The 15,806-nt window shown below is 40.3% G+C and overlaps 1 protein-coding gene across 2 annotated transcripts in view; it reads left to right on the forward strand.

Annotated features, from left to right (window-relative positions):
• The first annotated feature begins 2,554 nt into the window (after positions 1–2,554).
• SLAIN2 (SLAIN motif family member 2) overlaps positions 2,555–15,806 on the forward strand; it is a 77,331-nt gene continuing 64,079 nt past the window's right edge. Inside the window, exon 1 of one of the 2 annotated variants that reach the window (XM_015138322.3) lies at positions 2,555–3,130. In XM_015138322.3, the coding sequence (XP_014993808.1) occupies positions 2,742–3,130 (389 nt within the window). In that variant the 5' untranslated portion in view covers positions 2,555–2,741. 2 annotated transcript variants of the gene reach the window in all.

The following is a 15,806-nucleotide window of genomic DNA, read 5'->3' on the forward strand; positions in this document are numbered from 1 at the left end:
TCATTAAAAGAGTACCACTGTAATCTAGACAAGAGAAGATGGCAACTTGAATTAGAGTCATAGCAGTGGAGGTGCTGGGAGGTAATTAGACATATTTTGAATGTAGAGCCAGCATGACCTGCTTAAAGATTGGATTTGGTGGGTGAAAGAAAGTGAGGAGTAGGGATTATCCTAAGGTTTTTGGTCTGAGCATTTAGAAGAAACGAGCTGTCATTTATTGGAATGATGATAACTACAGGACAAGCAGATTTAAGGGTGTATCTTGTGCAGTGTGTATGTGTGTGTATGAACTGAACGTTGTCTTATACTTAAGAGGCCTATTAAACATCCAAATACCTAGATTGGTGCCTGCCACATAGTGGATACTCAATATTTATTGAATGAAAAAGGTAAGATATTGAGTAAGGCAATAGAATTTGAAAATCCAAGTATATCTATCCACTATGAACTTCTCTATATATCTAAGTACATTTACTCTTATGTTTTGCAACCATGAGAACTCATCAGAATCCTTTACTTTTTGATCGTGGAAGAGATACTGGAGATACTGGAGATTCTCCAACTCACGCATTCTAAAGTAAATTAAGGACCAGAGATTAGAGAGCAGCGATCAAGGTCAAGCGCATTTATGCTACCGCTAGAACCCGACCATCAGGCTTTCTGATTCTTAATTCATTGTTCCACACTGCAACAAGCTTTTCCTGCCCCACAAACATTAGTGCTAACTTCATAATGTCCGGTGAACTATTCAAGGAGTATATTTGAACGGTTCTCCTTACAGAAACTGACTAGTTGGAATCTATTTTACAAAGCACTGAATGCAAGTGAAACCTGCTATACGTGAAGTCAGTCATGATTTTTAACCCTCTGGCCATAAGTTCAGACTGGTCAGAAAGAGCAATGATATTTAAATGAGCATTACATAGATAATATATATTACTTGACAATTATGTTAGCAAACAAACAATCACATCCTTTGACTAGGTCTGTATAGCTAGAAAAATACTCGACTTATAGTTAGCCAGCAAACTTTTAACACGTTTTTTGCTACGAATAAATAGCTACCTGGTTTTAAGTAGAACTTACAGTCTACTTAACTTACAACACACCAAGTATTGAGTGTCCACTGTGTCAGTGTACTAGACATGGTAAGCAAAAATGAACGTCTCCTTAAAGCAAGTAAAGACAAAAACAAACGAAAAATAATTCTTAGAAAATCAATTTTTTAAAAAGTGCAAACACCTATTGAGAACTACTGATCAGGTAGTGCTAGAATACGCAGAATAATTAGATCTTTGTGGAATTGTCAGGAAGAGGTTTCCTGAATGAGTGAGTATGGGATTTAAGAAAGGGAATCAGATATGGCAGGCGGAGAATATGGTACTAGAAAAGCTAAAGGATAGAAGCAAGCCAGTCATGGCAATGAGTCCACACTCAGGTGTAACAGGACTGGATCATTGTTATTAAACTAAGGGTGGAGGCGGCAACTGAAGAAAAGCTGCAAACACAAGCCAAAGCAGTTCACAATTGACATCTGAAGACCAATGAATGTGATCAAAATAAAGCATTTAAGTTTTGTTTGGGTTTGCTGCCACATTCTAAAGGCGGACTTCACATTCATACAATTTTCTGCATTCTTCACTATCTGTCAGCGTGTTTAAGTACTTTTAACACACAACTTTAAAAAAAAATCAAGACACACTATGAGGAACTTTTTCCGAAGAAAATGATCCAAGGAGCAGAATGTGAGTCAATAAACGGAGAAAGGGGGTAGAGAAGCGGTTTACTATCCCTTGCTTCCGCCCCTGTGTGCTGCAAACTTTAAGCCGGGAAAACTATGTTTTAACGGATGAGATAATGCCTTTAAAACTGCTTAGCACAGTGTCTGGCCAGTAGGAAGCACTCAAGCAATTATGATTATTATTTTGACCTTAGACCTCTCTTAACTGTCTGAAACTGGGGTTTATTTTCAGGGGAAGAAACAGGACACAGGCAGTCTCAGACGATCCCGCCAGCCGAGACAATCTCCAATTAAAAGTCGGCATCGATTAAATATTTGCTGAAAAAGTAAACTGTCTCTCCACAGCCGGGCTGAGCGCCCACTCGAGGTCTGGCCCGGAACAAGCGCGAGACTGGCCCGCGGGTCCCACACTCCGTGTAAGGGGTGGAGAACACCCCACACGCCCAGGCCAACAGGCGGGGCTGATCGAGGTCCGTGTTAGCCACCTCAGTCCCGCCAGCGGCGAGCCGCCTACTCGCCTCCCGGCCTGCAGGAACCCTCCCTAACCAGCCCGGCCTCGTCCCACGTCCGCCGACACGCCCCTTCCGGCCTAATCCCCGCCCCTCGAACACCGGCCCCGCCCCATAGGCCCCGTCAGTGGCCCCGCCCCGCCGCGAACCGGCGCCCGGTCCTCTCAGCGCCCGCCGGCGGCCGCGTCCACCCGCGACGCTCTGAGGTCACCGACGGGGCCGGCCCGCGGGGGGCGGAGGGACGGAGGGAAGATGGCGGCAGAGGCCGGATATTGGCGCCGCCTCCCCCAATCCCGGAGCCGGCGCAGATGAGGCAGCTCGGCTGGGGCCAGCGGCGCTTTGGAACCCGAGGTGGGGGGACCCTGGCGGTGGGGCCTGGTCCTGCTATATGCCGGCGCCTCGGCTAGAGTGAGTGGCGGCGACGCCTCTTTCCTCCGGCTCTTTCCCTGTCGCTGCGAGAGCGAGCGGGCGGCGGAGGCGGCGGGGCCGGGATGGAGGACGTTAACTCCAACGTGAACGCGGACCAGGAGGTGCGAAAGCTGCAGGAGCTGGTGAAGAAGCTGGAGAAACAGAACGAACAGCTGAGGAGTCGCTCGGGGGCCGTGCAGGGCGCCGGCTCCCTAGGGCCCGGCAGCCCGATTCGGGCCGGCGCGTCCATTCCCTCCTCCGGCGCGGCGTCTCCTCGGGGCTTCCCCTTGGGCCTCAGCGCCAAGTCGGGCGGCGGGGCCGGGTCGGTCCCGAGGCGGACGAGTAGCGAAGAGCTGCGGGACGCCACCTCCTTGCTGGCGGCGGGCGAGGGCGGCTTGTTGGACGAGGTGGAGCCGCTGCGGCCCGACGAGCTGGAGCGCCTGTCAGGCTGGGAGGAGGAAGAGGAGAGCTGGTGAGCTTGGGGCGCCGGGTCGGAGCTGGGCGGGGACGGACCCGGGGGCGGAGAGCGTCCTCTGAGGGTCCCTCTGGTCTGGCGCCTCGCTTTGTGTAGTCGAGAAAACTCCCGTGGGGACTCGTGGTTTTCTTGCTTTGGCAGAGGGAACCTCAGCTGGAGTTGGGGGTTCGAGGCGTGCGCAAGTAACAGGGTTGTAGCTCGTTCTCCTTTGGATTGTGGACCTTCTGGGTGCTGGACCCTATTGGGGTCTGTGGATTGGGGCAGCTTGAGAAGGGCTGTTCGCCTGGGGAGGAGTCGGAGGTGGGAAACTGCTTTGTAGGCCGGGGTCCTGCTTTGTGTAAGATACTGGCTTTCGGATGGTGGCCCTGGGCATTTTGGATGTAGGAGAGGGGTCTGCTTGATGAGGTATCACCAGGTGTGGGGGTCGGGGGCAGACCAAAGTCGTCTACGTCTATGCAACGGTTGGTGTTTGGGACCCATGTCTGGCAGGGATGGGGAGACCGTGTGAATCAGCACTCCCCTTTGGGTAGTGGGGTAAAGCTTGCTTTGTGTGAAGAGGGCAGAGGATGGTGCTGCTTGTTTTCTTTTCTTTTTTTTTGTTTTTGTTTTTGTTACTCTTTGTGTGAAGAGTCAAGGGTGGAACTAGAGCCCCGGCTCTTATTTTCTAAAACGAGTCTGGCGTTTTGCAGAGCTCTGAATTGACAGTTATCACATCCATCTTTCATTTCCACGTTCCTCCTAGGGGCAGAGAAAAAGAGTCCTATTTAAAAATTTGAACCAAAGCTGTATTGTCATAAGCCACTTCTTGATGAAATTGTGATCCCCCCCACCTTTATATTACTTTCATAAATAGGACATGGGAGGTTTTCCCCTCGTTTTATTATAAAGATGTGTGTGGGAAATTATTTGTCTTAATTTTTCTTAAAGTTAAGTTTTAACTTTTAGCTAAAATATCTCTGTTCTATTGAAATTAAAACTTCTAACTTAGTGAAATCGAAATCATGCATAGACTCTTATTGTAGGGTTGGAACTTTTCAGTGTTCTGAGGTAGTTAAGAGCTTTCCTGGATTCAGGCCCTGGTTTTGCCACTTACTAGCAGTATGACCTTGAGCAAGTTACTCTGAGGCTCACTTTCTTCTTCTATTTGATGGAGAAAATAATAGCACTTACCTCTATAGAGTTATGAAAACTTAGATAATTATGTATGCATTTAGCGCTGGATCTGGCACGTAGTAAACTGTCTTAAAACAAGCTGCTATTTGTTACTCTTAAGCCTAGTTACTTAAATCAAGGAACATGATGTTCTTGTAAATCAAGAATCTTACATGATGTTGTAGGAGATTCTGGAGATTCTTAAGTGTTGATCCCTGTTCATAAGGCAGTTATAGTCTTGTTGAGAACTAAGTTTTGTGCAGTTAAATAAACTAGAAAGTGTACAGTGAATTACCCAAAGAGTGATAGAACAAAAAGTGCTGACAGTACTCAGTAACTGGGAGAAAAATAGTGGTCCACAGTAGTTGGGCCAGACTTTGAGGAGGAGGTGGCTTTGGAGTCTGGAAGTGAGTAAAGAGCGGGAAGGGCATTTTATGCTCTTGACAGCTAAAAGAGCAGAGTCAGAGGTATTCGTAACTCCCAGTTAGGAAGATTTGAGTAACAGGATTACTCTTGAGTATATGATGACAAACCTTTATTACCAAGTGATATCAAATATTAGAGCTGACTATGGTAGTGACAGTTTTTGATATAAATGTGAAATTACTTTCTCCCAAAGGAATCTTGGGTATGCATACACTTTAAAAGAATCCAGAATCTTGTAAATATTGTCACATGGCTCTTGCAAGTGATGATAATAATGATGCTCATAATAATGAGGATTAGCTGCACCCATCAGCCCATTTTAGATTATGTATTATTAGAACACATTGAGTCCACTTGGAGGAGCCGATTAAGTCTTTGGCTGCTTTGGTTCCTGAGCATGAGTTTTGTTAAGGTAAAGTAAGTCTTCCTTAAATACTGTGCCAGGAGTTTCTTTTGACCAGATGATTCCTGCTTAATGCTTTGATCCTGGCATCATATCTTGATCTTACAGGTGTCCTGTACTTTTTCTGAGATTTGTGTGAACTGTAAGTTGGATATAAATAATATTTAAAATGCGTTGGGGTATGTGATTAGGGTAAAAGTTGTAGGGGGTGGATGTCAGTGGCAGAAAGGTTCAAAGGCAGTATTTTTTCCTTTTTTAGCAAGCTAAAAATCTACCTTCTGTAACTTCTAGCTATTCACCTTCCTTTTCATCTAGAGGAATGTTTCCTCCCGAGTGTATGTGCCACAAAGTGCTAGTTCTGAAGATGTCAGTAAGTGCTATGTAGAATAAAAGTGGGTGGGTTCTGGGATGGAATAAGTGTGGGAAAAACTGATTCTACAAAAATAAACAGTTTTCTTTAATGCTGGGCTCTTGGAAATGCTAATGTGTTTTGAACATAGTAAATCTCTAGGGAGTATGGTTTGGTCCTAAACTTAATTGAGCTCCCAAGGAACTAGTATCTTATAGAACACACATAGAAAATAGTGCTCTACAGCAGTCACTTTCACACTTTTTTTTTTTTTTTTTGGACCCAGCTTCATGATAAATACATTTTAACTCATAATCAGGAATTCACATATATATGAATAATGTATATGAATAACTGAAGCAAAAGTTTAACAAAATGTTGATTACTTCTACTACAAGTGATATGCTCAGATATTTTCCTTTCTATTCTGTTTCATTAGAATAAGAATGCTGGTAACTACCCAGCTAAGCTGATTTTGTGACCCATTAATGAGTTGCAATTCTCACTTTGAAAAACACTGTTCTAGAATAACTCAGAAAAGCTTAGGGATGAGAACTAACATCATTGTGCATCACAGTGTGTCATTCTGTGCCAGGCAGCTTATAAATATTTTTTACCTCTAATTTTGTACATTTATGAGATAGGTAGCATTTTCTAGGTAAGAAAACTAATCTCTCTCCAAGCATGAAATAACACACTAAATAATGGCACCAGGGTCTGAATCCAGGTCTTTATACATCATAGCCTATGCTGTTCCCACAGTATTTTGCTTTTTCCAAGTATAATCTCCTTTTCACATGAATGACCTCTTCACATATTTGAAGACTACTGTGGTGTCACTGCTGACTCTTTCTCCCACACACTGTGAGCATTCCCTTGTCTTCTTCAGAGTATATAATCCCAGTTTGTTTTATCATTCCTTAGATAATGTAAGTTTCTGATCCTTCAATCATGGTTTTTCTTTTTCTTAAGTAACTCTAAATTGCTCATTGTCATTATACATGGTTATCAGAGTTGTACCCAGCATTTTAGATGATATTTGATCAGATGGAGAGTGTGGTGGGTATGAACCAAATGCTGTTTTTTTTTTTAACTAAATACTTCATTGACAGTTTTAACTTCTATTACTTATGCTTAATATGAGCCCGAAATATCAACTTCTCTCCCATATATTTTATACATAAGATGTTAAACTGAGTCTTCCTAACCCTATTTTTTGTGTAATGGATTTTTTTTTAGCTTAAATATAAGGCTTTTATTTTATATTTTTTTAGTTGTGCTTAGATTAAATATAAGGCTTTTAAATTTCCTTTTGTTAGTTTTTATTTAGACATTTAATATTATCCTTTCTGATTTATTTGGTCATCTTTATATTTGGTAGGCATATCTACCGTGTCTTCATTCAAATTATTGATAAGAATAAATTACTATGGGCCGGGTGTGTGGTGGCTCACGCCTGTAATCCCAGCACTTTGGGAGGCCAAGGTGGGCGGATCACGAGGTCAGGAGATCGAGACCATCCTGGCTAACACGGTGAAACCCCGTCTCTACTAAAAATACCAAAAAAAATTAGCCAGGCGTGGTGGCACATGCCCGTAGTCCCAGCTACTTGGGAGGCTGAGGCAGGAGAATGGTGTGAACCCGGGAGGTGGAGCTTGCAGTGAGCCAAAATCTTGCCACTGCATTCCAGCCTGGGCGACAAAGCGAGACTCCATCTTAAAAAAAAAAAAAAAAAAAAAGGATAAATTACTCTGAAGTGTGCACCTCAGACTCACTCTAGATTAACACCAGTCTATTAATTAACACACATGGTTGTTCAATAATTACTAGTTCTATCTTTTATTGTCAGGCTCATATGACATTTTGTGTGGACATTATGAAAGATTTTTGTCAAATGCCTTGCTATAATTAAGCTATTCTCTGCCTATAAGATTCTCAACTACAGTGAAGAATACTACATTACTATTACCAACCTATTAAAATAGCCATTGCAGTTGATTTGTTTGGACTTGTTTATGATGAATGTTCTAGCTAGCATTTCATGTATTCACTTTTATTCACAAACTTTTTTAAATCCAGTTTTGAATTTTGCAAGGAATCAGTTTGGTCTGGACTTTCTAGACACTGCTTATTTTTTTCTTTAGAAGTTGCCATATTTCCTTTCATCCAGACTTTTGATCCTGCCCGTGTTCACCATTATATTAGTGATAAAATTTCTGTTCCTTTCCATCATTTGGAGTGGTAGGCCTAAGCCCATTTTAAGCTACATTCTGGCTCACTAGATCAATTTATCTTAGGTTTATGAAGACACTTCAAATTCATACTGACTTCTCATCAATAATTTTTGTTGATAAATGTCCCATTTCAGAGCTAGGTAGGTATGTGGTTTTTATACTTTTTTGTCACTCGTGGCTTTTCACTGCTGAGAGTTAATTTATTGTATGACCTCTTTGTTTATGTATGCTTTTTGTAGAGGGCCATTGGTAAAATTTGCCTGTAATTTAATTTGGTAAGCCTAAATTAATAAAGCAATTTGTGTAATTATCACCACTTATCTGAATAGTTTGGCAGTCATTCACTGATTAACATACTAACATCTTGGGAAGTTTTATGTTTTCTAGACTCTTCTGTACCAAGGAGATGTTATTTTAAAGTAATGTGGTTTGCGTATGTGTGTGGGTTAGGTGAATCAGAAGTTAAACCTCTAATAAGCTTTCTATTTCCCTTTTTTTTTCTTTTTTTTTAAGAGACAGGGTCTTCCCATGTTGCCCAGGCTGGTCTCAAACCTCAGCCTCCCAAAGTGCTAGGATTACAGGCATGAGCCACTGTGCCTTGCCCTCTATTTCATTGTTAGCAGTGGTTTTCCAGTCATTCTAAAATGGCTTTAACTTTTTTTCTTTAATGGAACAAATACTTAGAGTACCTGTGTGCAGCACAGTGTTGGGAACACTGAGAGACATGATAATGCAAGTTCTTAAAAAATAGAACTTAAGCAGGGCCCCATGGTTGATAAAAGTATATTACAGTCACTGTGATGTGCCCATGTTGTATATGCCAAGCATTTTGCAAGACAGCAGTCTACAACCTTTTTGGCACCAGGCACTGGTTTCGTAGAAGACAATTTTTCTGTGGACCAGGGGTGGGGGTATAATCTATAGCTCACTGCAGCTTCAATCCCTTCCCCCCGCCCCACCCCCAACCCTGCCCCCGCTCAAGTGATTGTCTTACCTCAGCCTTTTGAGTAGTTAGGACCACAGGCGCGTGACACCATGCCTGGCTAATTTATTTTTTATGTTTTGTAGAGACAGGGTCTCACTATGTTGCCCAGGCTGGTCTTGAACTCCTGGGCTCAAGTGATCCACCTGCTTCATCCTCCCAAAGTGTTGGGATTACAGGCGTGAGCCATCGTGTCCAGCTCCTTTACACATCTTAAATCATTTAATGTGTACAATTTGGAGTTGTAATTATTATTATTGTTTTTATTGTAAAATATACATAACAAAATTTACCATGTTAATAATTTTTAAGTTTACAGTTCAGTGGCATTAAGTACATTCACAATGTTGTGCAGTCATCACCACCATCCATCTCTAGACCTTTCATCTTCCTCAGTTGAAACTGTGTACCCATTAAACAGTAATTCCCTGTTCCCATGGACTCCAGCCCCTGGCAACTACCATTCTACTTTCTGTGTCTATGAATTTGACCACTCTAGGTACCTTGTATAAGTAGAATCATTCAATATTTGTCTTTTTGTGTCTGGCTTATTTCATTTAGCATTGTCTTCACAGTACATCCATGTGGTAGAATGTGTCATGTTATCCCTATTTTACAGTAAAAGAAGCTAAACCCACAGTCACATAGCTAATAAAGTGAAATTGAGATTGACACCAAACCTAAAAGTCAAGTCTGATGAAGAACTATTGATCTTGATTTATTTAGCCTATAGATATTTAGCTTGGGTAAGAGAACTTTTTGAGTATTTGAAGGACTCTTATAAGGATTATTATATAACTCTTCATCACTAGACTGATAGGTGTAAATTAGAGGCAGACAATTTTTGATTTCGTAGAATGAAGAATTTTTTAATAGAGCTGTTTTTGGATGATAAGGACTACCCTAAACAAATTTTTGGAAATAACCTTCAAAAGACTGCTGAATGCTCCTGTTGTGGGCGATGTTACAAAGAAGTAAAAAAGTTGAATTGGGTGAATTCTAAGTGTTCTTTTAATTCTGTTGCACTCTATGTGGGAGCATAAGATAACTTCAAGACAGGCTGGGCATGGTGGCTCACGCTTGTGATCCTAACACTTTGAGAGGCTAAGGCAGGAGGATCACTTGAGGTCAGGAGTTTGAAACTAGCCTGGTCAACATGGTGAAACCCCGTCTCTACTAAAAATACAAAAATATTAGCTGGGCTTGGTGGTGGGCACCTGTAATCCCAGCTACTTGGGAGGCTGAAGCAGGAGAATTGCTTGAACCTGGGAGGCGGAGGTTGCAGTGAGCTAAGATCGTGCCATTGCACTCCAGCCTGGGCGACAGAACAAGACTGTGTCTCAAAAAAAAAAAAAAAAAAAAAGATACCTTCAAGACAGAGTGCTAAGCTTAAGTGTGAGGAGATATTTAGCAAAGGTAGCATCATGGATGTTTTCCCTTTAAGTCTGTGGCACATTTCTCTGAATATCTTCAGTAATGGCCAGTTGTTTTCCTCTTGAGGGTAGGTTTGAATTTAGAAAACCATTAGAGTCATTATCTTGCCTGGTGAAAAAAATGAGTTAGCAGGATATTTAAAAGTCCTCAGCAGTCCAGCACTAATTTACCCTTTTCCTAGATTTACTTGCTTTTGCCAGAACCTTCAAGAACTTTTATGCCCTTTGGCTTTTGATGTTCATCCGTTTTTTCCTCCTCCTCCCCTTACCAAATTTTACTTATTATTCAGGTACGATACAGATTTTCTTTCCTTTGTGAAATTCTCTTAAAATTTTAACTTGGTTTACTTCCTCTTCATTGTTAACCTATCACTGTTTACATATCCTTTTTTAGAGTATATTTAATACAACCACCTTGTACTTTGGTCTGTGTAGTCTAGATTGTGAGCAGTTTAAGCAGGAGGACAGTATCATATTCGTCTTCGTTTTTCTAAACAGGACCACAGTATAGTAAGAGTTCAGTGATATTAATTTAAATGGTATCAATCTATCAGTGATGTTAGGTTAAAATGAGGCAAAGCTATAAAACAATGAGACCAAATTTCTTACATGACCCTTATGCCAGTTACAGATGAGATATTTCTCACAGATTCTGAATAATGGCAGTATCGAATCTGTACTTTCCCATGACGAATTAAAGAAGAAAATACTCTCTAGATGTAGTGTCTGATTTTTAAAATAAGTTTAAAAATTAGCCAAAGTACTGGCATGGCTCTGTCTAGTAGGATTACAGAAGCACTTTGTTTTAAACTTCTTCTTTGTACCTTTTGTGATTTCCAGGTTTTCTGGTAAGACGTGAATTGCTTTTATAATTTTTTTTTTTTTTTTTTTTTTTTTTTTTTTTTTTTTTTTTTTTTGAGATAGAGTCTTGCTTTGTCGCCCAGGCTGGAGTGCAGGAGCACAGTCTCGGCTCACTGCAACCTCCGCCTCCTGGGTTCATGCCATTCTCCTGTCTCAGCCTCCCGAGTAGCTGGAACTACAGGCACCTGCTACCACACCCGGCTAATTTTTTGTATTTTTAGTAGAGACGGGATTTCACCATGTTAGCCAGGATGATCTCGATCTCCTGACCTCGTGATCCGTCCGCCTAGGCCTCCCAAAGTGCTGGGATTACAGGTGTGAGCCACCACACCTGGCCCTGCTTTTGTAATTTAAAAAATCCTGTTGATAAAATTTAAGTTGGTTTTATTACTCTGATCATGTGGGGATCATAATATAACATGATACATTAAAAGCCTTTTTACTGGTAGTTTTTCTTGTTACTTAGTGGTAGTAAGATTATATATCACAGATGGATAAATTTTGGCTTCAATAAATATGGTTTCATTTATTGAGTAAACTGCCATAGGTGGAGCACTATGCTATAATGATAGCATATTTTTGATAGAATTGGAACCCAAGACATATATATGATCTTATGATCCATTATTCTTGTTTGTTTTAAATTTAACTGTTTAATTGGGCAAAAAAAACATTTATTGAACTGGATAGCACCCAGGACCGAAAGTGGTTTAGAATGCTTCTTATAATGTTCTTAACTTTACATTGAAAAAGTTAAATTCCACAAGTGTAACTATTAAAACATTTATCAGATCTACCTAAATAAGTCATGTAGTCTGTTTTCATGAAAAACACAACTTTGGTTTTTAGAAATATCAGATAAGGAACACCAAAGTTGTATCGGTCACATCCTATGAGCCTTCTGGATCACTGATGCTGCTACTACTCCTCAGTCACATCTTTGGGGCCACCCTGTATTCAAATTCCTATGCCAAATGGCCCAGGGAACCTGGTGTTGATACCCTGGTAGCCCAAAAAGGCTACTTGCCTTCTACTTCCACTTATGCAGCCCCCTGCCTCCTTACTCTTCTGCTAGGAACATATCTATAACTATAAAAATTCATGTAATTTTGACATGATTTTTTAAAAAAGGCAATTTGGGCAGTAAATAACAGAGTTAAGTAGTGTCTTAATATAAATAGTTTGCATTACCTGAATACACTATTCCTTATAGTAATTATCTGTACTTGCCAGAGCACATTGCATGTGACTCCTGTTGGGCTGATTTTCAGTAGCAAAAATGAATTTGTAAAAGAATGTAGGTTTTAAGGCTTTGGTAATAGTAAGTTCTTATTTCACCTCTTTCATTTACTCGAAATTACATCTTCTGAGATCTTTCATTTTGGGATCGAAGTTACGGAGGAAATGAACAACTTTTAAGACAAACTAGCTTATTTAAGAGGAAGACTTTAGGTCTTTAGGAGTGGCTTAAAGATTGCAAAACACAGTTCACTTGGATCTGGGAAAGGTCTCACATTCTGGAATAAAATAGAAATTAGAGACTTTAGAGAAAAAAATATTGATTATATCTCCTTGAAATGTGAAGAATAATAGATGCAAGATAATGTAGTACCATAGTATCACATATGAAATTTTTTAAAATATTTGGAAAGATAAAGTTGTATTTAGTTAAAAATCAGGTTTATAATTCACGAGGATGAATCAAATCATCTCCCACTTCTGCAGTGTACTAGACTGAAACTCCTCCCCCACACATCCTCCACTACTCCATTCAGGAGCTTCTGCTCCTCTGTGAGACAGTAAGAAAGTACCCAATTATGTGTGGCTCTTGAGGCTTATTTTGTTTGGAAAGTGTTGAGAAGCAGGAGTGGGCCAAGCTAAGTCTGTAAGTGACCCTTGACTCCAGTAAGCCTGAGGAGTGGGATTTAATAGGTGCTCTCAAGTTAGGTTTTTAGTATGCGTTTAATACCTAATTGGTACTATATTTTATAGTGATAATCAGACTAAATTGTGTGTTTTTGCTAATACCTATTTAGTAGATACAGAAAGAATAGTAATTTTAGGCTGTGAATGCTTGTATCTTTTGAGTGGGCCTGCTCATTTCTCCTCTGAGTGGGGGAGATAGTGAATCCTGTGTTGACCTGTCACAGTGAAATTCTTATTTGCCATTGGTTATACTTAGGACTGATCTGGAGTGGATTAAAAAGCAAAACCCAAAAAACTGATGAATCCTAGAAACCTGAATCTAGAGGTTTGGAACTTGATGAGCAGGTACCATAAGTCTTGATGGTAGTGCACCCTGTGAGTGAAAGAGGCTAACAACCTTTATGTGAGGTATAATAATCTAGTTTTATCTTAATTCATCTTCAAGTTTTTGTCTAATACCATGTCTGGCCAGTGGTAACTGCTGTATAAATATTTGTTTAAATTACTGAGTGGAGCATAAGCTTTCAGGGTGTTTAGAGTTTGGCTAGGAGACAGAATGAACATAGAATTCTGTTCTCTCTGAAACCAATAATATTTTCTAGAAGAAAGATTTATATGGGCTTAAAAGTGAGAGCTGGGACTTTGGATTTGGGCACAGATGGAAAGGTATTTTTTGCTGTCTGTGAGAATCAAGATGTTTAGGGAAAAGAGCGAGTGATACATTTGAGTAGGGTAGAGAAAAGGCCTGTGAGATACTTAACTAAAGGGACGTTTGTTAGGGAACAAGTGAGAAAGTTGAATCATTGGGTTGGAGATCATACTGTGAATGGCCTGTGAAAGCTAGGAGGAGAGTTTTTGAATATTGAATGCTCTTAACGAAATGGCATTTTGGAGAGGTTAGTGTGTAGTATGTAGGCGAGGACACAAGTCATAGCTACCTTTATTGGCTACAAAACAGCCTCTGAGGTTTGCGTCCACCTCTTGTGCCCTGAAGTATTCAAACCAAAGTATTGAATTCAAACCAAAGTATTGAGTCCACAGCGATACTCTTTCCATTTCATACCAACTACTTATATGTTGCATGAAAACCATCACATCACATCAAGCTAAATGATTAAAGATTAGGCCATTTACCTAAGAAGGAAATAATAGATATCATTTTGGTTTCAAGATCGTTTAGTTCCAGTTAAAAAAACATTCACATTGTTTAAAAATGTTATTTTGATCTTATTAACATTATTATAAGAATAATCCCAAAGCAGAATTTTGCGACCTTGACATTTGGGTCAGATAACTCTTTGTTGTGGATGCTATCCTGTGTGTTGTAGGATGTCCAACAGCATCCCTGGCCAACCAAAAATGTCTCCAGACATTGCCAGGTGTTCCTTTGGGGCAGAATTACCACAGATTAAGAACCATTGCCTTAAAGAATACTTCTGGTATGGTGTCAGAGTGACCAGAAATAACTAGTACTGTATTGTAGTAATAAGTTTCGTATTCTAGTTACTTTGCTCCATTTACATTTTCTAAGTCAGAAATAGTGCTTGATATGGTTTGGCTCTGTGTCTCCACCCAAATCTCATCCTGAATTGTACTCCCATAATCCCCACGTGTTGTGGGAGGGACCTGGTGGGAGGTAATTGACTCATGGGGCAGTTTCCCCTATACTGTTTTCATGGTAGTGAGTAACTCTCACAAGGTCTGATAGTTTTATCCGAGGTTTCCACTTTTGTGTTTTCCTCATTCTCTGTTTGCCTACTGCAATCCATGTAAGACGTGACTTGCTCCTGCTTGCCTTCCACCGTGATTGTGAGGCTTCCCCAGCCATGTGGAACTGTAAGTCCAATTAAACCTCTTTTGTAAATTGCCCAGTCTCAGGCATGTCTTAGCAGCAGCGTGAAAACTGACTAATACAGTGTGGTTCTGAAAATTAAGAATAAGTCAAATGATTGGGCACTACTTGAGAGTCAATGGAGCACTAACCAGATGAGATGTCAGAACAGTATATTTAAATTAGAACTGCCTTGGGGAAACTGGAATGAATGGTCTCCCAAGAAGTAATCATCAGACATTTATTGAATACCTGCCATAGGTGGAGCATTATCTATAATGGTAAGAAATAGTCATAAGAACTTTGATGGTTGGAAAGCCTCATGAAAGCTTCAAAAAAGACTTCATGGTCTGTCTTGAAAGGCAGAGTAAGGCTAGGTTAGATAAAGAAAACTTTTTTTTCACCCTTCTAGTGAAAATAACTATGAACAAAGAATCCATAGGTTAAACTCTCCACAGTGCATGAAACAAACATTTATTTGGTCAGTTTGGCTGCACGCAGAAGGTTTTTTTTACTGGAGTAAAGATCAAAGGACATAGTTTTGAATCTGATAACAGAATTTTGAAAAATAAGCTGTGGAGTATATCTGATGGGAAAGTTTTTAAGCTGTGAAACAGTTGTATGTAGATGTGTGTTTTAGAGCGTAAGTGGTGGAGTGTAGATAGATTGGAAATACGAAAGTCTGCTAGGTATGGAGAAAACAGTTAAGATTATTGTAACAGTCCGTACTTGATGAGATGGGGCCTAGACTAAATCAAGGTCAGTGGAAATGAAAAGGAAGGGATAGATTTAACAAGGATTTGTTAATTAACATAATAGGATATGTTAATTGAATATGTAGAGAGAAAACAGTCGATATTGGCTCAAAAAATTTCATTTATTGACTGGAAAAGATGATACCATTTTGAGGGTTTTTGGGGGGGATGTCCATAAGAAGCAGTTTAGAGCTTTGTGACTGACACCAAGGAGAAAGACTAGACGTATTAGAAAATTATGTATGTCCAAAAACCAATAGTTGGTTATGGCAAAACAGCAACAAAAACTTTCAAATTAAAAAAATGTTATCTGATAAACAT

The sequence above is a fragment of the Macaca mulatta genome, chromosome 5, assembly GCF_049350105.2.
Source record: "Macaca mulatta isolate MMU2019108-1 chromosome 5, T2T-MMU8v2.0, whole genome shotgun sequence".
Lineage (NCBI taxonomy): Eukaryota > Metazoa > Chordata > Mammalia > Primates > Cercopithecidae > Macaca > Macaca mulatta.